This window comes from Lycium ferocissimum, chromosome 5 (genome assembly GCF_029784015.1).
Source record: "Lycium ferocissimum isolate CSIRO_LF1 chromosome 5, AGI_CSIRO_Lferr_CH_V1, whole genome shotgun sequence".
NCBI lineage: Eukaryota > Viridiplantae > Streptophyta > Magnoliopsida > Solanales > Solanaceae > Lycium > Lycium ferocissimum.
In genome coordinates, this window is record NC_081346.1 from 73,630,507 (window position 1) to 73,655,540 (window position 25,034).

General features: G+C 33.0%; 4 protein-coding genes, 2 long non-coding RNA genes and 1 pseudogene across 7 annotated transcripts; 1 reads left to right on the forward strand and 6 right to left on the reverse strand.

The window, feature by feature from the left end:
• Positions 1–1,364: 1,364 nt before the first annotated feature.
• LOC132058022 (uncharacterized) lies at positions 1,365–2,197 on the reverse strand (the record flags this gene model as incomplete). The annotated part of the gene is made up of 3 exons (XM_059450592.1): positions 1,365–1,695; positions 1,890–1,950; positions 2,045–2,197. Coding segments are annotated over 3 exons (417 nt in total), but the record flags the coding sequence as incomplete, so codon positions are not given.
• A 65-nt stretch (positions 2,198–2,262) lies between these two features.
• Positions 2,263–4,418, reverse strand: LOC132058023 (uncharacterized). Its single transcript, XM_059450593.1, has 3 exons — positions 4,172–4,418; positions 2,440–2,521; positions 2,263–2,341 (listed from the first exon to the last, which is right to left on the reverse strand). Exons 1-3 carry the CDS (start codon positions 4,416–4,418, stop codon positions 2,263–2,265), a joined length of 408 nt encoding a protein of 135 aa, XP_059306576.1.
• Positions 4,419–4,897: 479 nt separating this feature from the next.
• On the forward strand, positions 4,898–7,646 carry LOC132058024 (serine/threonine-protein kinase STY13-like; annotated as a pseudogene).
• A 1,423-nt stretch (positions 7,647–9,069) lies between these two features.
• LOC132058026 (VQ motif-containing protein 29-like) lies at positions 9,070–9,429 on the reverse strand. Its single transcript, XM_059450594.1, has one exon. The coding sequence runs from the start codon at positions 9,427–9,429 to the stop codon at positions 9,070–9,072; it is 360 nt and encodes a 119-aa protein (XP_059306577.1).
• Positions 9,430–10,705: 1,276 nt separating this feature from the next.
• LOC132058554 (uncharacterized) lies at positions 10,706–11,678 on the reverse strand. Its single transcript, XR_009415335.1, has 2 exons — positions 11,609–11,678; positions 10,706–11,079 (listed from the first exon to the last, which is right to left on the reverse strand). It is a non-coding gene; the product is annotated as an uncharacterized LOC132058554 (long non-coding RNA).
• Positions 11,679–11,821: 143 nt separating this feature from the next.
• Positions 11,822–13,361, reverse strand: LOC132058553 (uncharacterized). Its single transcript, XR_009415334.1, has 4 exons — positions 13,013–13,361; positions 12,233–12,314; positions 12,035–12,101; positions 11,822–11,949 (listed from the first exon to the last, which is right to left on the reverse strand). It is a non-coding gene; the product is annotated as an uncharacterized LOC132058553 (long non-coding RNA).
• A 740-nt stretch (positions 13,362–14,101) lies between these two features.
• Positions 14,102–20,406, reverse strand: LOC132057405 (uncharacterized). Of its 2 annotated transcripts, none has more exons than XM_059449999.1 (6): positions 20,064–20,406; positions 15,909–15,990; positions 15,734–15,800; positions 14,995–15,180; positions 14,851–14,911; positions 14,102–14,514 (listed from the first exon to the last, which is right to left on the reverse strand). In XM_059449999.1, the coding sequence occupies exons 1-6, from the start codon at positions 20,308–20,310 to the stop codon at positions 14,318–14,320; spliced, it is 840 nt and encodes a 279-aa protein (XP_059305982.1). In that variant the 5' UTR covers positions 20,311–20,406; the 3' UTR covers positions 14,102–14,317. The 2 variants fall into 2 exon arrangements, with proteins under 2 accessions (XP_059305982.1, XP_059305983.1); XM_059450000.1 differs by lacking the exon at positions 20,064–20,406 and adding an exon at positions 16,764–16,803.
• Between the last annotated feature and the right edge of the window lie 4,628 nt (positions 20,407–25,034).

Genomic DNA, 25,034 nt, shown 5'->3' on the forward strand with positions numbered 1-25,034 from the left:
AAATACGCAAGTTCAAAAAAAAAATGCGTAAAACGAACGTCCGAGCGCAAAGTTATGACCATCTAAAGTTTGACCACTTTACAACTAGTTTTTCTCCCTATATTTTTTAGAATTACATTTATATTCAAAATAATGTTTTATCGTGATTAAAAAATAACACGCTTAAATCAAAACCTTAAAAAACAAAACACTTAAACCTTAAACAAAACTTATTTCGGCACCTTTTCAACCCCTAAAATGACTATCCGAACGTCTACGTATCCTTGATGTATTGAGCCTACATTATTGTACGCAGAAAAAATATCAAGTTCTATATAAAATATTGACGTTTCGGAGTCTTCACACACGACTAATCATTGGTCAAAGTATGAAAAAACACTAAGTGTTTTCAAACAAAACTTACTTCAGGCACCTTTTCAACCCCTAAAATGACGATCCGAACGTCTACGTATCCTTGATGTATTGAGCCTACATTATTGTACGCAGAAAAAATATCAAGTTCTATATAAAATATTGACGTTTCGAGTCTTCACACACGACTAATCATTGGTCAAAGTATGAAAAAACACTAAGTGTTTTCAAACAAAACTTATTTCAGGCACCTTTTCAACCCCTAAAATGACGATCCGAACGTCTACGTATCCTTGATGTATTGAGCCTACATTATTGTACGCGAAAAAAAATATCGTGTTCTATATAAAATATTGACGTTTGGAGTCTTCACACACGATTAATCATTGGTCAAAGTATGAAAAAACACACTAAGTGTTACAAAAAAAAAAAGTTTACTAAATTTTTTTTTTAGTGCTAAAAAAAAAAAAAAAAAAAAAAAACTTTAGAGGTAAAACGTGGATCGGTCCCACGTTTTACAAAATATATTTGTAAAACGTGGACTGATCCACGTTTTACAATTTATATTGTATAACGTGGATCAGTCCACGTTATACAATTAAATTTTTTTTTTTAATTTTTTAAGTTGACTTGGTGTCAGGCGAAAATTTTTTTTTGGGGTATATCGTGGATCAGCCCACGATATACCCCTTTTGGTATATAAATTTTTGGGCACCCCCTTTTGGTAAATACCGTGTATTTTTATACCCTTTAGGCTCCGGACTCCAAATTTTATAGCCAGACAAATGTTATTGCTTATCACAAGTTTCAAAAGTTCATTTTTCTTATAAACGCCGTGCTGATTCAAACAGTCACATAGATTGAAGTGGAAGTAGTAATTACAGTCCGCCAAGACATTTATATTGCATAGGAACTGGACGGTTAGCTATGGAACCATTCCTAACGCATTGTAGTAAACATACATAGTATTATAGACCATTAAGAATTTGACATTGTCAACATAGGTACTTGAAACCTTAGGTAAACATAGTTATATCATTGGCCCATAGGCACATAAAACCACAAAGACATGCCACTTGCAAGCTTCCAACTACTAAGAAGAGATTTACTTATGGTTTTTGACATAATAGTAACTAGAAGCCTAATCAGAGTAATAATCAGATTCATAATCAGGGAAGCCAAAGTCAGGAGTTTCCGTTGCACAAACTATCCCAGAATAGTAATCCCAATCCGGATGAGAGTCTGTTATCGCAGGTTGTCCAAAGGGATGTCCTTTCACATACGCTGGAACATCATTTGCATCAACTAGCCACTCCCGAAACTCCTGCATTTCGCCCTTAGGACCTACCAAAAAAATTTATCAAGAGTTGGTCATGTATATCAACGATTCAACAGGTACAATCACTAGTCCCAATTTAATGTATATATCAAATTTTACCGTAAGTTCTTACAGCTTAAGAACTTGTTGGTCTATAGAAACAGGTTATTTGCCTTGGTTTCGAGGTTACTAACTGTACTGAATATCAAGGATAAGTTACGAAGAAATGTGTGTCTGCGATTTCTAACTTTGTAAGCAGGAGGAAACGCCGCTGTATTAGGCTACAAATAGGATTAGTCTCACTAAAAAGGATTATTTTTGAACTCTTTAGTTTATAAACGATTAATTAATTTATGCAAATTAATTAAAACCTACAGGGTTAAGTAGAGCAGCATGTGGCTCATCATCGATCAATAGTGTGTTGGCTTTTGAAAATCTTCCACCACGAAAATTATTTTCCCATATTTTACTCAGTTGCTTCAAGAAAATTGGCTTATTCTTCTTCTCCAGAGTTGAAAAACCACTGTAATTAATGAAATTTCAAGGAAAATACAATTTTAATTTAATACTATATTAAATTAAATTAAATCCACTTACCCGTACAAACAGCTAGTTAGCAACTTCCTTCTAAGGCCAACCATGATGTTATCGAAAATAGGCTCCACGTTTCGACTATGATCATGTGAAAAACAAGTTATATAGTAACACTTCATAACAAATAGATTAATTAACTCACTCATTAAAGAAAATAAAATTAGATTGTTACTAACTCCATAGCAGACGACCACAGCCCCACTTCAAATCTTTCAAGGCAAAACCTCATAAACTGATCACAGTAAGGTCTCTTGAAGACTGTTTTGGCACATCACAAAGACAAGAAAAAAGACATTATAATTAACAGAAATATCAATATAGTACTCCCTCCGTTCTAATTTATGTGATTATGTACTTCTGGCTACTTTGCTACTGCTTCTTATTATATACAGTAGCTATATTTTCGGATACAAACGAACAAGAAGCGAGAGAAGCATGCTATTTTCAAATCGATTGATAGCCTGATCTTTCATAGATGGAAAGAGATAGAGAGTGTATCTCAAGGCAAAAACTCCTATTTCTATCTATTGATGGGACAACTACTTATTGATCTTTTTGATAGATCGAAAGAGATAGAGAGTGTATCTCAAGGCAAAACTCATATTTCTATCTATGGATGTGACAATTACTTATTCTTGATAACTTAAACTTCGTGATACGAAATGTATCATATACTTTTACACATATAAATCATTTTATTAAGGGAAATTTTTTTTAAAAATAAATTACTTTTAAATATAGAAAATTATCACGCTAAGGGTTGTGGTTCGGTAAGATCCCTCCACCCTTAATCAAGTGTTCAAGTCTGGAGATGGAAAAAAAAAATTCTCAAGTAGGATGAGTTTTCCCATTAATTTTATGAGCCTCACAAAATGCGAAATCAAATTACTCAATGCCCCAAAACGAGTGTCTGAACATTGAATGAGAAATAAAATAAAGATACAATATTTATTTTTTAAAAATCGACTATAAAGTGACGTGTGTTACGATATAAGAGTTAATCCCACTTTACCCCCTAACATTTAAGGGTTGGGAAACTATAACCTCCACATATTGAATGGGAACGATAACCTCCTTATGTATTTTTCAGTGATAATTTCTTTTTTTGAATAAAGATATTTTTTTTCTTTTTCTTTCTACAATTAAAATAAGAACATACATAGCTATTATTGTCTCATACATCTATTTCGCTGAATATAATGTACTCCTTTTACGATATAACAACTACTTAGAATACCACTGAATAGGAAATTGGAAGGGTGTTGAAAGGTCAAACACGAACCAATTTGTAACGGCATCACAGGTAATAATAAGATATTTTTCATACTATATGTTATAATGAATTAATGTTGTATCAATAATTTTTCTTCCCTAATCTTAATTGTTGGATTTTCAAGGTTCAACCACCTATATCAAGTCCAATTGCTTCTTCAGCTATACAACGGAACATCTCAATTGCACTGGCAATCAACATCTTTTAGAGGTGTTATGTTCTCAACTCAAGCACTACAATTAATAACAATGGATGCCTGAAGGAATTGGGTTGACTATAGATGTGCAATTAAAAATCCCAAGCAACTGTTTTAATGTAAGCAAAAAAAAGAAGTTTAATCTGCACGTTTGTGGAGGTGTAGATTATTTTCAACGGAATAGGTGAATGAGATAATAATAGTTATGTTCTATTTTCTTATTTTAATTCTAGAAAGAAAGAGGAAAAAGATTTTTATTCAAAAATAGAAAATTCTCATCAGAAAATATTGTATAAAGGGGTTATTTTTCCTATTCAATACATGGAGGAAGTATCGTTTCCCAACGCTTAAATGTTAGGGGGTAAAGTGGGATTAACTCTATAAAAAATATCAATTTTACTTTTTAACAATGTAAAAATGCGCGCGCACATACACAAACCTAGGAAATTTCCATGAACAAGGTCAGGGGTATATCTCCGAACAGCGGACTCGTTGCGACGATGCACCCCATCCACTAACAGCCCACCAAGATTAAGTACAAGTAGTTTCTTTTTTGGCCCAAGGTTTAATTTCTCTAATGGAAGGTCCAATTCTTTTTCACTAGTGTTCTTTTCATCTTCATAATCATTATTATGAGAATTAACCACCACGTTTTTCAACTTCAAGTTAGGAAGATTTCTTGCCATAGTTAACAGAAGAAAAGACTTTAGTGATAATACTACTTAGATAGACATGAAAAAGCCATGGTGATTATTATATATTTATAGTGGCATTGATCAAGCTTTTATTAATTAATGCTGAAAAATTAAACCCGTTCAAATTCTGTAATCAAGGCATGTATCAGTCTTTCTGATTTCCAAGGCTCAAAATTGAAACAAGGGTACTAGATAATGAAAAAGACAAAAAAATCTAATATAAAAGGAAATAGAAAAGGAAGACACTAGAAAAGGAAACTTACCCTTTCAACCAACCGTTGTTAGCATTTATTAAGGGTTAATTGGTTGAGCCAAATTACAATTCATAACTTACTTTTAAGCAAAAGCTGTGTATTCGTATGTATTTGGGCAAGACTCTCTCTTCGTAAGCATGCGATAAAGCATGAAATATATATGAAATACACTCAAATACAAGGAGAAGAAGGTAGGGAAAATATGTAAGAAAAGAAATGTTGGTGGCCGGGTTCGAACTTGGGCGGGCAGGGTGAGAGCCTTGCCCAATAACCATTTCAGCCACTCCAACTTTATGTATTTTAGTGTAGCTACGAATGGTAATTTACAAAAGCAATGTAACTACTAAATATAAATAAATTAAAAGATAGTTATTATCAATAATTACCCCTTAGAAGAAGCCACACCAAGTAAAAATTCCTTTTATTATTAGGTCCAAATCCAAGGAAGATTGGGCCGGAGGAGGAAAAAGAAAAGAAAAGAAAAGATGTTAAATCACATTTGCTGAATGAGATTTTATATAAATCTCATTTGAATCCTTTCCACTTCCAACTTTGATTTGGATACCTATACAAAACTATATATACTTACAAAAGAACATAAAGTCTACTACCGAAATATATCTTTTAGAAGGAACGTTACTCCTAATAACATTAAACCTTTAGGTTTCCTTCTTTCTCTTTTACTCTCAAAACAAAAAAAGAATTCATTTGAAATGGCGAAAACAAGAATTAGAGCAGAGATTGATTTGAAAGAATGGATGAGCAGCTTGAGAGACAGTTAGATCGAATGTTTAGCGATGAGAAAAGGCCATAAATAGTCCTATACTCATGGGAGTAAATCTAAAATGGTCATTAACATATACTTAGGTTTAGTCTTTTAACTATCCAAAAACTTATCAAATTTGGTCTCCATCTATTTTTTTATACAAACAACGTACAAAGCTCATAAACTTTTGTGAGATTAATCATTAAAATCATTCGGACACATATTTTACTCCCTCGCTTCTTTTTCCTCAAGTTCATTCTTTAACCTCAACTTTTTTTCCTCAAGTTCTCTCTCGCGTTTCGTAACTGACGGACTGCGTCAGTTTTAAATTAAAAAAAAAACTAAAAAAAAAAACTGACGGTCTCACGTCGATTTTTTTTTTTTTAAAAAAAGAAAAAATGTAGGAACTTGGAGTCAAACCCGGGTATGTTCCTTGGCATTAAAGGGCTTTACCACTAGACCACATATTTTTTGTTCATATACTTACATTGATTTAATTTATATTGTTTTTTTGCTCTAAAAACCGACGGACTCCGTCTCCGTCGGGTTTTTTATAAAAAAATAAAAAATAAAAATAAAAAACCGACGGACTCCATCGGTTTATTTTAGAAAATAATATAACAAATAATTATATTTTTTCGTGCATTTTTGTGCAGAAAATAATCGACGCAGTCCGTCGGTTTTCTTAAAAAAAAAAAGATTTAAAAAAATTATTAAAAAAATCGACGAATCTGTCGGTCTTTCCGTCGGTTTTTTCCATCGTTTTTTTTTCCGGTTTTACCGCTTTTTAGTAGTGTTTGAGAAGAATGGTTACGAAATTTTGTGCACGAGTTTGTCTTTTCGAATTTTAGAGACTCGAGAGCGACGCCGGTCTTTAGAATCTTTTTTTTTTTTTTTTTTGTTAACAGGAGGAACTTGAGGAAAAAGAAGCGAGGGAGAGAGAGAGATGTGGTCGAGGAATGGTTTAATAATTAATCTCACGAAGGTTTATGAGTTTGTATCTTGTTTAATTTATATAAAAAAATAGACGGAGACCAAATTTAATAAGTTTTTTGATAGTTAAAGGACTAAAACCGGTAAGTATATAATTAAGGGACCATTTTAGACCTACTCCCATAGATAATACACTATTTATGGCCTTTTCTCGTTTAGCGATCATAAGGGTTGTGAAGAATCGAAGAAAGTCGAAGTCATCACCAACAAAGAAGAATGGAAATTGGATCCTAACAAGAAACTAAAAGTCAACAATCTTATTGGACAAGGAGCATATGGATCAGTTTACAAAGGTCTTTATGATGGAAAAGAAGTTGCAGTTAAAATACTTGATATGAGCAATGAAAAAAGAAGAGCTGTAGTAACAAAGGCTTTTACGCAAGAAGTTTCTATATGGTACAAGCTAGATCACCCAAACATTGCAAGGATAATCGGAGCTTCAAAGAGGTTGCCCCAAGTTAAACCCAATGGCTTGATGACTCCGTGGAATTCTGATGCGAGAAATCATTCATTGAGAAAACAATCATTTGGTTATGCTGAAGGATATTGCATCGTGGTTGAATATGTCTCAGGAGGCACTCTTACATCACATCTCTTAAAACACAGTATCAAAAGGTTGCCACCGAATTCTATAATTCAACTAGCATTAGATGTTGCAAGAGGGTTGAGTTACCTTCACTCTAAGAAAATAGTTCATAGAGATGTAAAGAGTTAGAATTTACTTGTGGACTAGAAAGGAAGAGTGAAAATAATAGACTTTGGAGTTTCTAGAGTTGAGGCTTCATGTCCTATTGACATGACTGCCCAAACTGGCACCGTGGGGTACATGGCTCCTGAGGTTCTTGCCGGTCTACCATATGATCATAAATGTGACGTCTATAGTTTTGGAATTTGTTTGTGGGAGATATATTGTTGTTCAATTGCGTATCCTAGCCAAATTACTCTTTCTCAGACATCTCCAACAATCTACAAGAGTCGAAGGCCAGAAATACCAAACTCTTGCCCAAGTGATCTGGCCAATATAATGAAGCAATGTTGGGATGCAAACACTAAAAAGAGGCCAGAAATGCAAGAAGTGGTGCTGATGTTGGAAGCCATCGACACATCTGAAGCTGCACAAAATGAGTCTCGAGGTTGTTTTAGCTTGACAAGACGAAAAGGATTATAATGTACAATAGATTGGCTATGGTCAGTGAAGCTTGTATATGTTTAATTCGGCATGTAATGTCTATTTATAGTCTTGCTTGCTTAGATATGTGCAGTGACTTGATTATTATTGCTCATGTATAATATACTTATTTCGGCAAAAAAAAACATAAACCTCATTTGCAAAATGCGTTTTATACTTCCCAACTGCGACATCTTGTTCTTCAATCCGGTTTCATTTCGTTTTGGCCAAATTTGGCCCCAAGAGATCAATCATCTCCAAACATTAAGGGATTCCTGTGATTAAATAATGTCACATTATTAGCCACGTCTTCAAAAAATATTTTGACAACTCAACTACTATAGTAAAATAAATTACTACTTAGTAACGTAACATATATAAGAATATACTATTGTGGATGTGACTTCTATTTTTTTGGTTCACTAAGCTGCCGTAAAACTCATGTTAGCTTATTTAGCTACTTTAAGATCAATTTCCGATAAACATGGTCGAAGTTATAGGTAGTCATCTCCGGAATTATAATTTTTCCAGTGAATTAACATATTACTTACACAAGCAAACCTTTTACTTATTCTTTATTTATTTTGAGGATTAATCAGGAATAACATGTCATGCGCAATGAGTACTCGAGTAGAGGCTCCATAGACATGTATTAATGTCGGGTTATGATCACCTACTCTGCATGATATTTTTTTCTTGATATTATTCAATTATTAAAAGATTGTCACTTGGATTATATCAAGATTGTTTTGATTAAGGTATAGTAGAACAGAAAGTTAAGTTTATTTTAAAGGTACATTGAGTAAGTGACATAATAATATAAGTTAGAAAGAACAAGCTGGTTTCTTTGGTCTACTTTAGAACCGAAAGCCGATCACGACTTCATTAGAAATCGGATCGTGATACAAGACATCATTTGTCTTTTTAAACTTTTTTGGGGTAAGGATTGTCTTTTGAGTTGTTACAAAGTAAGATGATGTGATAAAAGAGGAAAAAGCTTTTATTATATTAGAATTGTAAACCTATTTAGTGTAAGATAAAATTGTAACCATAACAAAAAACAATAAACACTAAATCTCAGCGCATTTGAGCAGTCACAAAGAGGCCCCAAATAATTACAGACCATACAATTAGAATGAAAAATTGGAAATACAATACATCTGATCATGTTTTTGAATTGGAGGAGAAGATGAAAGTGAAAAAAGAAAAGAAGAAAACAGCAATTTAAGTATTTGTTTTGTGATATCTACAATTTCGTTCAAATTCAAATTCTTGATCCATCCATAAGGTAAACACATACTAGTACCCATTTTTAGACAATGACGATTATAATAAGTTACTACTCTCAAATGGTTTGAACCGCGTTTGGTGAAGTAAGCGCGCTAGGACTGAAAAAGAATAGAAGAGCACCATGCGAAAGAGGCAGGTGACAGAGGAAAATTAGCCAGCAGACTGCATGCTTCAAAATATTTTCCGAGGAGGAGTGACATCTTGTAAACACTTCAAATTGAAAGAACTAGAACCAGAGCTAGAACCAGAATCAGAACTACTAGAGACGGATTGAAACTCGGGAGCTGCGGTGAGCATTTGGACAACTTCCTTAAAACCAACAGGTTCGACTCTGTAAATTTTAGGAGGTATTGGTGGCATTGGAGCGATTGGTTGTTTGGTCATTGGTTTTGCTGGGAGCCTTCGAATTCCATGAAGTGAGGAGTGATATGAGGATAATGCTTTGTTTTCCTTTACTTCTTTTTGTGGATATGTGGAAAATGGAATAGAACTAGAGGAAGAAGAAAGAGCTACATATGAATAAGAATCCATTTTAATTAATTTTTTATGATGCAAGTTTCTCTTAACAGGAAAAGCTTACCAAGAAGAATGTATTTGCGGCTTTTGCTCTTGGTTTTGCTTATATGTATAGAGAGAAAGGTGACAAACCTGAGCAACTTGTCTTAAAATAACTCTTCCATTTTAATTTTGACTTACATTTCTTCTTATCTGTTTTTAAAAAAATGTCAGTTTCTATATTTAGTACCTTTTTTAACTCGGATATGGTTCTCTGCTGAAAATTAAGTTTCTGCTTATACCTAAGGAGTAAGCTTGATAAGTCGAACAAAAAGTTGACTGTAGTTGTTTTGTGTTTAGGTGATTCCTTGTTTTCTTGACTGGGCTGACTGTAATTTTGAGGAATCATTAGGACAGTGTAACGTTTATAAGATTTTTGTTCTTAAACTTCTTTTTAACCAGATGTTTGTTCTTAACTTCTTTTTAAGGATATCATCTAGGAAGAGATGATGTAGTTGCATTTATGTCAGTTGGAAGGAAAAGGATACTGATTTATGTGTCTGACAATATGGTTTTTTGCTGCTTTCTGAAAGTCTGTATGCTCTAAGACATTCTCTTCATTCCAATTTATGTGGCACACTTTCATTTTTACTTCTTTCCAAAAAAGGAAAGACACACTTCTAATTTTGGAAAGCCAAAAGTAAGTTCCATGACTATTGTCATTCCTCTGGCTAGTAAAAATCCAGTCTCCAATAGATGCTACTCTAGATCACTTGACCATTGTGATCAACTCGATAACCAAAAACATTTTGGCCAATCGACCAACCATTGAGAATGGAACAAATAGTGGGGATTGAATTCTTCTCCCTTGTCTTTCAACCCTTGCTCTTACCTTGGCTTCGCCTTCATTAAGCTTTGGACATCCACCTTCACTAACTTGTGGGATAGGACAGACCTTCTCTTTTGTTTGTAAATAGACTTGCCCGAAATGAAAGAACCTTGGCGTAAGAACCCTCGAGATTAGGGAAATCCAAATATATAATTTACTTTACATTTTCTTTTTACACTTATAGCTTTTGTAATTATACAAATGTCAATGCCACAAATTTTATAGCCAACATATCAGAAGGTTCAAAAGTTTGTTTTTATTTTAAACAACCTGCTGATTCAAACAGAGTCACACAAAATGAAAAGGAAGTAGTAATTACAAACTGCCAAGACTGAACTGCACGGTTTGCCATAGAACCATTCCTCACAAATTGCAAGTAAACAAAGTAATAAAACATTGACATATAGGGGAGTACTAGAAACCTTAGGTAAACATAGTTATATCATTAGTCACCCATAGGCACATAAAACCACAAAGACAAGCAACTTGCAAAAAACATAAGACCACGCCATTACATAAAAACTTACTGCTGCTAACAAGAGATTTACTTATGGGAAAACCATGAACCATCTTGATTTAATAGTAACTAGAGTCCTAATCAGAGTAATAATCAGATTCATAATCAGGGCAGCCAAAGTCAGGAGCTTCCGCGGCGCGAACTATCCAAGCATAGTAATCCCAATCAGGATGAGAGTCTGTTATCGCAGGTTGTCCAAGGGGATGTCCTTTCACATATGTTGGAACATCATTTGCATCGACTAGCCCCTCCAGAAATTCCTGCATTTCACCCTTAGGACCTACATAAGAAACAAATTGTTTAGATTTGGTCAGGTATATCAACGATTCATCATGTAAATTTACCCGTCCATATTACACACACACACACACACACTCTCTCTCTCTCTCTCTCTCACATACCGATACAGAGAAAGATCAAGACATGATTTCTATCGATGCGAAATTCATTCTATCGTCTTCTTTATGTCCATATGCGCTAGGTGATAAAGAAGAGCTCGTCCTTGTTGTGCCCGATCTCCAAAATATTGATATATGCAGTTCTACAGGTAAATAGCAGGTACAAACTATTTTTTGGGTACTCATATCAGGTATACCGTCGGTGCATAAATTCAACTTTTCGATCTATAGCAACCGGCTATTCGCCGTAGTTTCGAGATTACTAAGTTTATACTAAACATAATCATGATTTATCTATACGTAATTATCTTGTAAGTAGTCTACCATAGTGAGGAATTCTTCGACAATGTCGCAGGAATACATTGAAATTGAACTTCAATTAGTCATACCTGTCAAGGACTTGTTTGTTACCAAGAAATGTGTCTCTGCGATTTCTAACTTTGTAAGCAGGAGGAAACACCGCTGTATTATCCTGTAAAATCAAACAAAAGACTTAGCAATAAGCATCACTAATATGGACTAATTTGCACTCTTTTGTTGATAAATGATTAATTAATTTATCCAAATTAATTAAAACCTGCAGGGTTAAGTAGAGCGGCATGTGGCTCATCATCAATCAATAGTGTGTTGGCTTTAGAAAATCTTCCACCATGAAAATTATTTTCCCATATTTTACTCAGCTGCTTCAAGTATATTGGCTTATTCTTCTTCTCCAGAGTTGAAAAACCGTCGTCAATACAATTATCTTGATCCTACAAAACAAATTAATGAAATTTCAGGGAGAATACAATTTTGATTTAATACTATATTAAATTAAATAAATTAAAATCTACTTACCCATACAAGTAGCAACTTCCTTCGGAGGCCAACCATGATGTTGTCTAAAATAGGCTCCGCGTTTCGACTATGATCATCTAGGAAAAAGCAAAAAACATATAGTAACCAAAGCTACATAACAATAGATTAATTAACTCACTAACTTAAGACAATAGAATTAGATTAATAAACAAAAAATTGAATTAGATTAATACTCACTCCATAGCAGACGACCACCGCCCCACTTAAAATCTTTCAAGGCAAAACTTCATAAATTGATCACACTAAGGTCTCTAGAAGACTGTTACACAACAAAGACAAAAATAACAATATAATCAACTAAAATATCAAATAAAGTATGCCTTTGTTCTAATTTATGTGATTATGCTTGATCGGGGACAACATAGAAAGAATAGCTGTTTTGCTTGCTTCTTATTATACATACGGAAGCAATACTTTCGGGACAAAAATGAACGAGAAGCAAGTGGAGCATGCTATTTTCAAATCGATTAATAGATCGAAAGAGATAGAGAGAGAATCCCAAGGAAAATCTCCTATATCAATATATTGATGAGACAACTATCTATACTTGATGACTTAAATTCGTGATCTAAAATGTGTCATAAATATTTCTATGCATATAAATCATTTTACTGAGGATTAAAATAAAAGATTAAAAATAAATAACTTCTATATGTCACTATCATGCCAAGGATAGTGGTCAATGATGAAAGCATTATACCTTAATCAAGTCTTCAAGTCTGGAGATGAAGATAATCTCAAGTAGGAAGAGTTTTCCTATTAAATTTATGAGCCTCACAAAATGCAAATCCAAATTTATTGGTGCACTAAAACAAGTGTCCAACACTGAATGAGAAATAAAATAAAGATATACTATTTTTTCTAATTAAAAAAATAGACTAAAAAGTGAAATCTGTCACGATATAAGAAATATAAATTTTACTTTTTAACAATGTAAAAAAACGCGCGCAAACAAACGTAAGAAATTTCCATGAACAAGGTCAGGGGTATCTTCGAACAGCTGACTCGTTGCGACGATGCACCCGATCCACTAACGGCCCACCAAGATTAAGCGCAAGTAGTTTCTTTTTTGGCCCAAGGTTTAATTTCTCTAATGGAAGGTCCAATTCTTTTGTAGTAGTGTTCTTTCCATCTTCATAATCACTAGTGCCATCACTATCAGAATTAGCCACGATGTTTTTCAACTTCAAGTTAGGAAGATTTCTTGCCATAGTTAATTGAAGAAGAGACTTTAGTGATAATACTACTTAGATATGAAAAAGCCATGGTTATTATGTATATTTATAGTGGCATTGGTCAAGGTTTATTAATTAATGGTCAAAAATTAAACCCGTTCAAATTCTGTAATTAAGGCATGTACCAGTCTTTCTGATTTCCAAGACTCAAATTGGAAAGGCAACAGTCTGTTCAGTCAACCTCCCAATGGGAACAAGAAAATAGCAGATGAATGTTTATCTGGTCAAATACAAATATCGAACGAGTTATTCTTTGACAAAGATTCATATTCATTTCACGTTCAAAATAAAAAGATTTAATGTCTTTTAAATATTTTCTCAATTATTGTAATTTATAGTAGTACTTTTTACGTAATTTTCAGATATCTAAATTCTATCACAAAAAAACTTAAAGATTCCATATTCATATTCACGTTCAAAATAAAAAGATTTAATTATGGCATGGATAAATCATTTTGATAATAAGCGATAAGCAATAAATGAAAACTATATAAATATTAGCACGTAGGGAGTAGAAAATAAGGAAAAACATGTACTAAAAATTTGAAGACAGAAGAAAATAAGGAAAAACATGTTCAGTTTGAAGACACCCCCTTAACAAGAAAGTAGCATATGAGTGTTTATTTGACCTCAATACAAATATTGAATACCGAATTGGAAAAAAAAAAAAAAAAAAAAAAAAGATGTACTCAAAATTTAAAGGCAAAAGTTCAGTCACCATTGCAATATGAACAAGAAAATAGAAGTTGAGTGTGTTTCTGGCAGTCTACTGTGATCATCGTAACCCCAACCAAATCAGTAGTAATCAACGTAAAGAGCAATTACGGGATTGGATAAAATTCTTTTCAACAGGCAACACATTACAAACTTCACGAAATGTTCTGAATTTCTGCTTAACAGGCAAACTTATACACATTATTATAGTTACTACTATATCATTTGTAGCCCACAGGCAAGTAAAATCTCAAATGATACACATTATTATAATTACTACTATATCATTTGTAGCCCACAGGCAAGTAACATCTCAAATGACTATAACTTTAGATGCTTCTTTTTTTTTTATGCCAACAAAACGGTCAATTATCTTCGCATAGTAATCCCAATCAGGATGAGAGGTGGTTATCGCAGGTTGTCCAATTAAGGGATGTTCTTTCACATACGTTTGAACATCATCTGCATCAGCAAGACCATCTAGAAAGTTCCGCATTTCACCCTTAGGACCTATATCAACATATAAATTATCAGATCAGATTTATATTATATATATTTATATATTGACAAAGTAAAAAGAACATACACTATAAGCAATCTACTTATTATGGACAAGTGATGTAATAGTATAATAACAGGCAAGCTACACATTTGTCCGATCGAATACAAATAATTACGTCTGCTAGCGAAATGTACATAAATTATACACTAATTTTGTAAAATTTATGTATATTATACATTTGCGAGCATTCATTTTAAAAATCCTTATTATAGTTCTGTTACACTATTAGTGTATAGGTGCTAAATCCAATTAGTGAATATCAAGGATTAATATATGTTTGTTACCAAGAAATGTGTCTTTGCCATTTCCAACTTTGAAAACTGGAGGAAAAACCGCTGTATTAGGCTGCAAATTAAATCAAACGAGAACTATATGTTAGTCTCAATAACAAAATTTCTTCTATAAATAGACTAAATTGCAAAACATACAGGATTTATAAGAGCAGTGTGGGGCTCATCATCAATCATAAGTGTATTTGATTTTGAAAACTTTCCGCCGCGAAAAGGAAGGAGATGATCCTTGTTTTCCCATATTTTGTTCATTGGCTTCAAGAAAATGGGCTTCTCCTTTTTCTCCAAGCACTTAAAGCCACTGTCAATACATTTTTGTTGATCCTACAAAACAAAATTGGAGTTGTTACTTTCCAATATAAAATAACGATAATAATTAAGAAAGGGTTGTCAAACTTATTGAATTAACTTCTCATTGATGTATAATGAGTGCAATTCAACATGCCAATCAACATGTTATGAGTGCAATTCAACATGCCAATCATTAAGCAACTTATTAGCAACACAAGACATAAAATAGGAAATGTGACGGGAATCCCAACCCAACACATTATGAATACAATTGAACATGCCAATCATTAAATAACTTATTAGAAACACAAAATTAGGACATGTTACGGAATTCCCGCTCTTTGGGGGTGCCCTCAGCATCTAAATTTAGGATTATAAGAAGATTTCCATTGATAACAAATGAATATTCATTATGCGAAGAAAATCTTATATAAAAAACATAAAACATAAAGATTAAGTAGGCTCCCACTCTGCAAAGAGCGAATTAAGAGGGTCACCTATCGAGCAAACATTCATAATTAAATACTGTTTGTTTAACCTCGATAAGCAAAATTAGTGCTTAGTAGTTTATATTAAAGAAACTTACCCATACAAATAACAACTTTCTTCGAAGCCCAACCATGATGTTGTCTAAAATAGCGTCCATGTTTCTCCTATAAAAAATGGGTGAAAGCAAATTAAAAGTATAATAAAAATGTAGTTTCAATAGATTAGTTAACTAAATAACTAGATTAAATCCAATTCAATTTGCAAATACTAACTCCATGGTAGACGACCACAGCCCGACTTCAAATCTTTCAAGGCAAAACTTCAAAAATTGATCGCAGAAAGGTCTCCTGAAAACTGCGTTGAAGAAGGCATCATCACATAAGGCGAACAAAAAAAAAAATCACTACAAAAACCAAATCAAAGTATCCACAAGTGAGGATTGCTTAGTTGGTAAAACACCTGGTTTGACTCACTCTGAAGAGGAAGTGTGGAAAAACTATAATCCTCCCAAATGGGTGGTAAAAGAAAATCGATGTATCACATTTCACTCTATTAGTTCTTTGCTTCCTTTATTTTCCAGATTACTAAATCAATGTATCATATTTCAATATCAACTGAATCTCCTCAGTTGAGATATTATACTATGTAAAGACCAATCCATCCCATCAACAAAAAAACATTGCCTTGGACATAAAACCAAAAAGATAGAAAGACCGCTTGATCGAAGAAAACTCTTTTAGAACCTAATAATACCAACCAAGCACCCTCAACTCGGCAACAAAAGTTTTTTAGTCCGCTTTCTTTGTTCTTAAAGACTTTCTGGCCACTAGACTTTATAGCGGACCTACCCTATTGACAACGAGTATCTCATATATCTCAAGTCAAGAGACACACCGGACGACGAGATGAATATGATAGTTAGAGTTCTATTTCTATGAAGGAAAAGACTATCAGAAATCTCACCCTCATTCAACCCATCAAGTTATTAGAAAAGAGTTCAGCGAGACAATTAAAAAAAGCCTTGAGAGGCCCTATTTAATACATTAAGAGAAATGGTCACAGTGGCAAAAAAAACTCAATCATAGGAATTTAAAACACATCTAAGTGTCGGTAAACACAAAAGCCACCTCTATGTCGGATCAGGTCGCCCGTAATTTGGGACGGATCTAAGGTTAGTACAAAGTGGGGGTTCCCAAAAACCCAATGATTTTTGCATAGACTCTGTATTTATACTGAAATACATTAAATATAAAAAAAAAGAAGGGAAATCAACACAAATGCCCATTCAAGAGAAAGAATTTACCTGCTCATACCCCCTCCTAAATAAATAATACTCACTCTGTTTCAATTTATGTGAATCCATTTGACTGGACACGACATTTAAGAAAGAGTGAAGACTTTTGAAACTTGTGGTTCAAAATGAGTCTTGAATATTTGTGTGACCGTAAATCATTTCATAAAGTGAATTTGTTTCCAAATTAGAAAAGAGGTCATTCATTTTGGCATGAATTAAAAAGAAAATAGGTTCATATAAATTGAAACAGAGAGAGTATAAGCTAGCCGCCTAGCCCTACAACTACAGCTAATTACCCGTGTACCCCCTTTGCATCGTGCACAGACAGAGGGACGCACTGCGCATGTGCTGCTTTTTCTCTCGCTCACATCACTGCACATGTACCTATTCTTCTTTTTCTTGTTTTCTGTTTTTGCCCTTTCTTTCTTTTGTTTAACATAAAAATAAATATAATGACTAACTATTCTTAGCTTATGAAAATATAAAAATTAAATAATTAGAATACAAAAAATAGTATAAGAAAATTACCAAAGTCACTTTTTATTTATTAAAATCTAAATTAATAGAAAATATATTTTCATAATTTTTTTCTCTTTTGCAAATGAAACAAAAGTTATATCTAAAATATGACTCTATTTTTTGTGTTTTTTTTTTAACAAATTTTAACTTGCTAAAAATGATATAAAATTAATATACCAAAATTAAGCTTAAAATCTATTTTTTATTTAAAATATGAATCTATTTTTGGAAGTGTTTTTTAATAAATAAATCAGTCTCTATGATATCATGTCAGTAAATAATATATATCATGTGAGTATCTTAGATGATTGAGCCTTTTTATTGAAGAAGTATATAATATATAACATGACACCTATTTGACAACAATAGAGAGTAGACACACGTGAAGGACTGAAGCAGTCATATATGATACCATCTAAGTATATATTTATATCATCAGAGGCGGAGCTAGGATTTAAAGCTTGTGGGTTCGGAATTCTAATTTGTTTAAGTTATTGGGTTCTAACGTAATAATTTATACATATTCAATAATTTTTTCAAGACAAATGCAAGATTTCAACAAAAGTTACAGGGTTCGGCCGAACCTGCAAATACTATGCTGGCTCCGCCCCTGTATACCATGATGGTATCATATAGAACTGAAGAGTGTTTCATTGAAGGACTGGATCAGTCCTTGAGGATACCATCATGGTATAAATATATACCATTTCAGTATATGATATATGCCATGATAGTATTGTGTGGGACTGTTGAAGAGTGTCTTTTGAAGGACTGCAACAGTTCTTCATAATAAAATATCAGTATATGATATATACCATGATGGTATCATGCAAGAGTGTTGACACATGTGAAGGACTTAAGAAGAGTCCTCCATGATACCATCTCAGTATATTTTATACCGTGGTGATATCATGAAAGACTGAGTTTGTTTCATTCAAGGACTTTAGCAGTCCTTCATGATACTATGTGAGCATATGGTATATACCTAGATGGTGTCATATAGAACTGTTGAAGAGTGTCTCATTAAAGGACTGCAACAAACCTTTATGGTACCATCTCAGTATAATTTTATACCTTGATGGTATCATAGATGACTGGGGGTTGTTTCATTCAAGGACTCCAACAGTCCTTCATGATACCATCATGATATATACCATCTCAGTATGTTTTTATACCATGATGGTATCATGAAAGACTGTTGAAGAGTGTCTCATTGAAGGACTGCAGCAATCCTCCATGATACCATCTTAGTATATTCTTATACCATGATTGTATCATGGAGGACTATTGAAGAGTGTCTCATTGAAGGACTGCACCAGTCCTCCATGATACCATATGGGTATCATAGATGATTGAATTATGTTTTTCTTGAAGGGATGAATCAGTTATGTATGATACTCTGTCAGTATATGATATATACCAGGTTGGTATCATAGAGTATTGAGTATTTTTTCTTGAAGGAATGAACTGCTAGTCCTCTATGATACCCTGTCAGTACATGATATACTATGTGGGTATCATAGACGATTGAGTAGTATTTTGAAGGAATAAACCAATCTTCTATGATACTCTGTTAGTATATAATATATACTATGTGATTATCATAATATATTGCGAAAGTACACTTCAACTGCTACTGATTGGTATACTTTATGCTAGAATAAGTTTGTTTTTTGATAATTGATATAGAAAAATAAAAATAAAAAATGGACTATGTCAGTTATCTTTTTATTGATATAGAAAGAAAAAAAATACAAAATATATTTTAGATATAAATTTATTTTTATTTGCAAAAAATAAAAAATTGATACAAATATTTCTTTAATTTAGGTTCTTAATAAATAAGGTAATGATTTTGGTATTTTTCTTAATTACTTCTTGTTGTATTTTTTTTTTGTCTTATTGATTTAATAATAGTTAGCTACTATATTTATTTTGATATTTTTTTTTCATTTTTTAAAAAAAAGTGAAGACACAAAAAAAAAAAAGAAAAAAAAAAAGAAAGGAGGTGAAAGAAAGCAATGGAGCATTTTTAAAATAAAACAGAAAATGATAAAACAATAAAGGAGATCCCGAAAAACTTGATGGCATGAAAGTAAAAGGGTATGAATGTGTAAACTATTTGCTTTTAGTGGGCATTCATATTTTTTTCCTTAAAAATATCTATTGCGAGCCCCTAACAAAGTAAGTTCTTAGTCCAATGACAGTAAAAGAACTTGCTAAAGCTTAATGCCCTTCTTCATGAGGATTCGATTCCACGATAATCAAGCTTTTATTTTTAATTTGAAATAGCTAGAACCCATAAACTTCAGATGTTGAATCCGCCTCTGCCTGTAATTTTCCTTGAAGACAAACACACACACAGGTCAATGGATTATGATCATCTAGGTCAGGGGCAGAGATAGCTTATAGGGTGCCGGTTTGGTCGGACCCAATAATTTTGATCCAAACCTTATATTTATATTAAAAAATCCATTAAACTTATACAAATTATTAATTTAAAACCCAATAACTTTAAAAAGCTAAAATCTGAACCCATAAAGATCAAATCTGACTCCGCCCTTGATATAGGTGACTTTATAATTTCAACAGATAAAAAAATGTACGCACTAACCTGAAAAATTTCCACAAATCAAGTCCGGTTTGTAGCTTTGGAAATTGAACATGTCTCGACGATGCACCCTATGAACCAACAATCCACCAAGATTAAGCACAAGAAGTTTCTTTTTTGGCCCAAGGTTCAATTTCTCTAACGGAAGGTCCAATTGTATTTTTCTAGTGACCTTTTTACCTTTGTCATCACTGCCAGAGTCATCAGAAACGAGGTTTTTCAACTTCAGGTTTGAAAGATTTTTTGTCATATTAATTAAAGAGCAACAAAAGGCACACGGGGAGAGAGAGAGAAAGCAAGAGAGAGAGGAAGGTGTAGTCCTTTTCTATTTTTTTTGATATATTTTTCATCTGCAGAACATGGATATTTATAGCCTAATGAAACTTGGGCTAGAGGAGTTGCTATAGTGATAGCCAACATGGCATCCACATTTGTTCACTACACTCTCCTTGGATGTCCATGTAAATTAAAAATTCTAGTGAAAGAAAAGTATACATAGCTATTCGTAATACGCATTGCATGCTGCCTTATTAAAAATCTTACGAGGAAAACCCAGTGGGATAAAACTTTGGTTAAGAAAAAAAGAGTGCAACGCGTATTTTACTAGTAATGCCTTAGTGAGGAGTACTCCCCCTGATGAAAACATCACTTAATATCTCGAAGACAACACATTCCAATCTTGGATATTAGCATCTCAAATGTTGAGGCTGACAATGTCTTAGTGAACATGTCTGCTAAGTTATCACTTGAGCGAACTTCTTGAACATTTATTTCACCCTTCTTTTGAAGATCATGAGTAAAAAAAAAAAAATTGGTGAAATATGTTTTTAATGTATCCTCCTTTTAGTTGAGCTATGCATGCAGCATTGTCTTCGTATAATGTTTTTGGAATATTTCTCTCGAAAGAAAGGCCACATGTATGCTGAATATGTTGAGTTATTGATCTCAACCAAACACATTCTCGATTTGCTTTGTGAATGGTTATTATCTCTGCATGATTTGAAGAAGTAGCAACCATAGTTTATTTTTTTGAACGCCATGATATAGCTATACCTCCACATGTAAATAAATAACTTGTCTGGGATCGACCTTTAAGTGGATATGACAAATATCATGCATCTGCATAATCAATTAGTTGTGAATTGAATTCATTTGAATAAAACACTCCCATATCAGTGGTCCCTCGGAGGTATCTGAATATATGCATAATACCATTTGTCGCATCCCCATTTTTTCTATTTGAAATGTTTAAGGTTCGTTAAAAAAAAAAAAAATTATCAAGCGCTAAAAGCATCATTTACGTCCAAGGGCGAGAGCCAAACATTTGAAGTATATCTCTTGGACTTGAACATATGCGTGACACATGATTTAGAGAACATATCAAAGATGTTTAGAGGTGAGGCCTAATAAATTCGAAAAGTGATAAGATTATGATTTACAAACGAGGGATCGAAGTTAATTAATTTCTTTTTTGTAGAGTATTTGGCTGCATCACTTTATTATTGTATATAATTGCTCTTATTGGCGTACGATGCTAAGAAAAGAGAATCAAGGGGTATATGTGTAAATTTACCAAAAAGATGTCATGATTAATTATTAAAGCGTGGAAATTCTTTAATAAAGTAAATAAAGCATTTGCTTTAATAAAGTAAACAAGGCATTTCCTCCATAGATAGTCAAGCAGCTCCAAGTGGAAAGAGCTGATTTCACGCGAGCTTTCAAGAATCAAAAATCACTTTTAGCTCGTATTTTAAGGTAACCCATGAGTTCTCTTCATTTTTTTTCCAACTACTAGTTGAGATATGAGTGTTGGAAATCTTACGGAACATACTTGATTACAACATTGTGCGGAATTATTCAAAGCTTGAGGCATGTTTGAAGTCACTGTCCTTAAGGATATTTCACCCGGTGTAGGCGTATGCCCCAGAATTCAACAAGCTCTTCTAGTATGTAATTAAGAGCCGAAAATTGCTAATAAAGATTTATTTTAAATAAAACCCAGCAATATAAAATGGTGAAGAAGATTTGCTGGGTTTTCACATATGAGTATCATGCGTCGAATCTGGTGTCTCGTAGACTATGAACCAGATCTAGATAAACCAGGATTAAACTTACAGATCAATTGGTGAAATTTAAAACTTCTATGAACCAAGAATTCTTTTGTAAGCTCATGGCCTTATTCGATCACATCATACCCGCACAATCTTTGTCGTTATCGCGGTTTTGCGCTAAGAGGCCTTGTGCGTGTCTTGGTATTCATGAATGCTAACAGAAATCTGTCACAATTTCATAGGAGCGGCACCACTCCACACTCATATAGGTTCAAGTGTACTCTGCGGAGCAATACACCACCTATAAAGGATATGATAATGGATTAAGAGTTTATAACTCAACCTCACTTTGCGTTGCAGAACTGTGCTATATTCACACACCATAGGAAGGGACATAATTTTATAGTACACACTTGATCAACTAATGACTTGTTATTACCCATATGAACCTAATTCATGGGATCTCCAATCACATAGGTTGGATTACCATCATTGTTGATTTTCTCAAGTCGACTTAAAAATCCCATTCCCCTCGATGTTTCTTATAGTCTGTGAATTGATCAAGTTCACCTCTGACTTCACATAATTTATTTATGTAAATAATTCTATCTCACAATAGCTATCTTATCGCTTTATTTCTCAACCGAATGTGTCTAGTTTTGCCAATGAAAATTTTATTTTCTCACTATAGCTAATGCTGCTTGGCAACCACAGTTTTTAGACATATAGGTTTTATTTCAACCTGAATCCTCGCTAAGATTCTTAAACTCCTGATAACTCAAAACAACAATTGTTGTTTGGCTGATTCTCATGTTATCCCCACTAGAGGTAATAATATAACCACCTGTGAATTTTATCTCATCTTAATTTAAGATCTACTTAGCATCGTTGTATCCTTCTAGTCACTATATTTAGTACGTACCATAATTGTGGCACTTATATTTAATACCATAATTGTGGTACCTCTCAATTTTTTTTCCTTTTCAAAATCGAGAAGCATAACATTACAAGACACCCCCACACTTTCAAACATTTCAGTCAAGGGATAATCTTTCCACAAGAAAGTTGACCTCTGATTATATAAGAACATTTCAATATTAAATTGTAATTAAAAAAAAGCCTTTAATGTCTATTCAAATAACCAAATACGTTATCACAATCAATTCCAATACGATTTTACCATAGAATTCAAAGTTATTAGAGGTCTGTTACAAGCAAACAAACACTAAACAGACGTTGGAAAATATGTAGATATAGTGATCATTTAACCGACACAACATTTGTATTCAAATCACATAATGAACTACTATAGTGGTTAACAAGAAACTGCCAAACTAACGTTCAGATGTTTAAAACTAAGTAACATAGTAATGCCTCATTAATCTATATCTATATTATATTAAAAGCATGAACACCTGATCTTAAAAGTTAAATTACTTAAATACCCTTCTTAAACATCTATTACCCTATTTATTTATTTTAAAAAGAACCAGCAGAAACACTACCCCCATACTCACGCTTGTGTACGAACGGATGTGTTCTTTCACGGGAAAGAACTTCTTTCAAACAAACAAGCCTATCTTCTTTTAAGTTTAATATTATCAAATGCTGCCACTTGAAGTTTAATTGGTTTGCCATTTATTCTTAGTTGTGAACGGTTCCGTCTGGTACATTTTCTTTAGATACTCTAATTCCTGCCAAATCCTATACTTTGACTGTTATATTTGGCAAATATTTGTTCTTCAATTTTTTATGGAATTTATTTAGTCTCAGTGGACCAGTCACTTAAGCATGTAAATGTAAAAGGAAGCAAAATTTTAATCGAAATAACTATAGCCAACAATGGATTTTGCACAACATGGGTACAAATCCATTGGAAAAAAAAGACAATGTGAGGTTTTAATTATATCAACAACAGGGTTTACAGTGATGATTAAAAAAAAAAAAAAAAAAAGTGAATTCCAGTATGACAATGTCTGAAGGAAGTTCCAATATGGCCAATGTCTTTCTTGTGAATGCCATTGTGGAGGTTATATTACAACAGACGTTACATACATATGAAAAGGCACAATTTTTAACCTATCATATTTCCTATATCTTATTTAATTTCTGGGGATCTCATTGTCGCTCTTCAACACGCATGACCCGACACTTTTTTACTTTGATGGTGAAGACACAACGTCAAATAATAGATTAAAACGAAACCAAGAACGGGTTCGGGATTTTTGACCGTTCTCTTTTATTTGTTAATTTTCCACCTTTTGTATTTTTGGTAGATTTGATTTCTAAAAATGTTAATCATAATCTTTTTAGGATGATCTCACAATATAGTTTGTATATTTTTGTACATGTTATAATTAGGAATGACATATATCCAAAATAATAATAGTTGTTAGTCCTCTGTTAGAATGCAAATTGAATAAACTCCTAACTTGAAAGTTAGGTACGTAGATACCCTTCTAAAATTAAATACCTTACTTCTAAAACTAAAAAAAAAACAAAGCAGCGCTTAGTAATATCCCAAGAGGAAAAGACGCATGCTTACTTGCCTACGCAATTTGAGAAAGAAGAGACACACTCCCACACAAACATCTCCTAATGATAAACCATCTCTCCATCGTCCTTTATTTCACAATCAATATTTTTCTCCCTTGGATAATTGACGGTGAAAGTTATCAGGAAAATTACCAAAAACAAAGTTAGAAGTATAATACTCAGAACCAAATGAAGATTAAGGTATTTATCTTTACACAGTAATTGTTTTCCATTGAATTCTCATTTTGGTAAAACGTGATTCAATACGGAAGCAAATTGGCATAAGGCGATTAAAGGCCTATCTTGTCTCTTCAAGTAATCGGTGATTTTAATTTCTTAGTTTTATTCTCTTCTAACAAGTACTATGATTTAACAATTTATGTGTTTA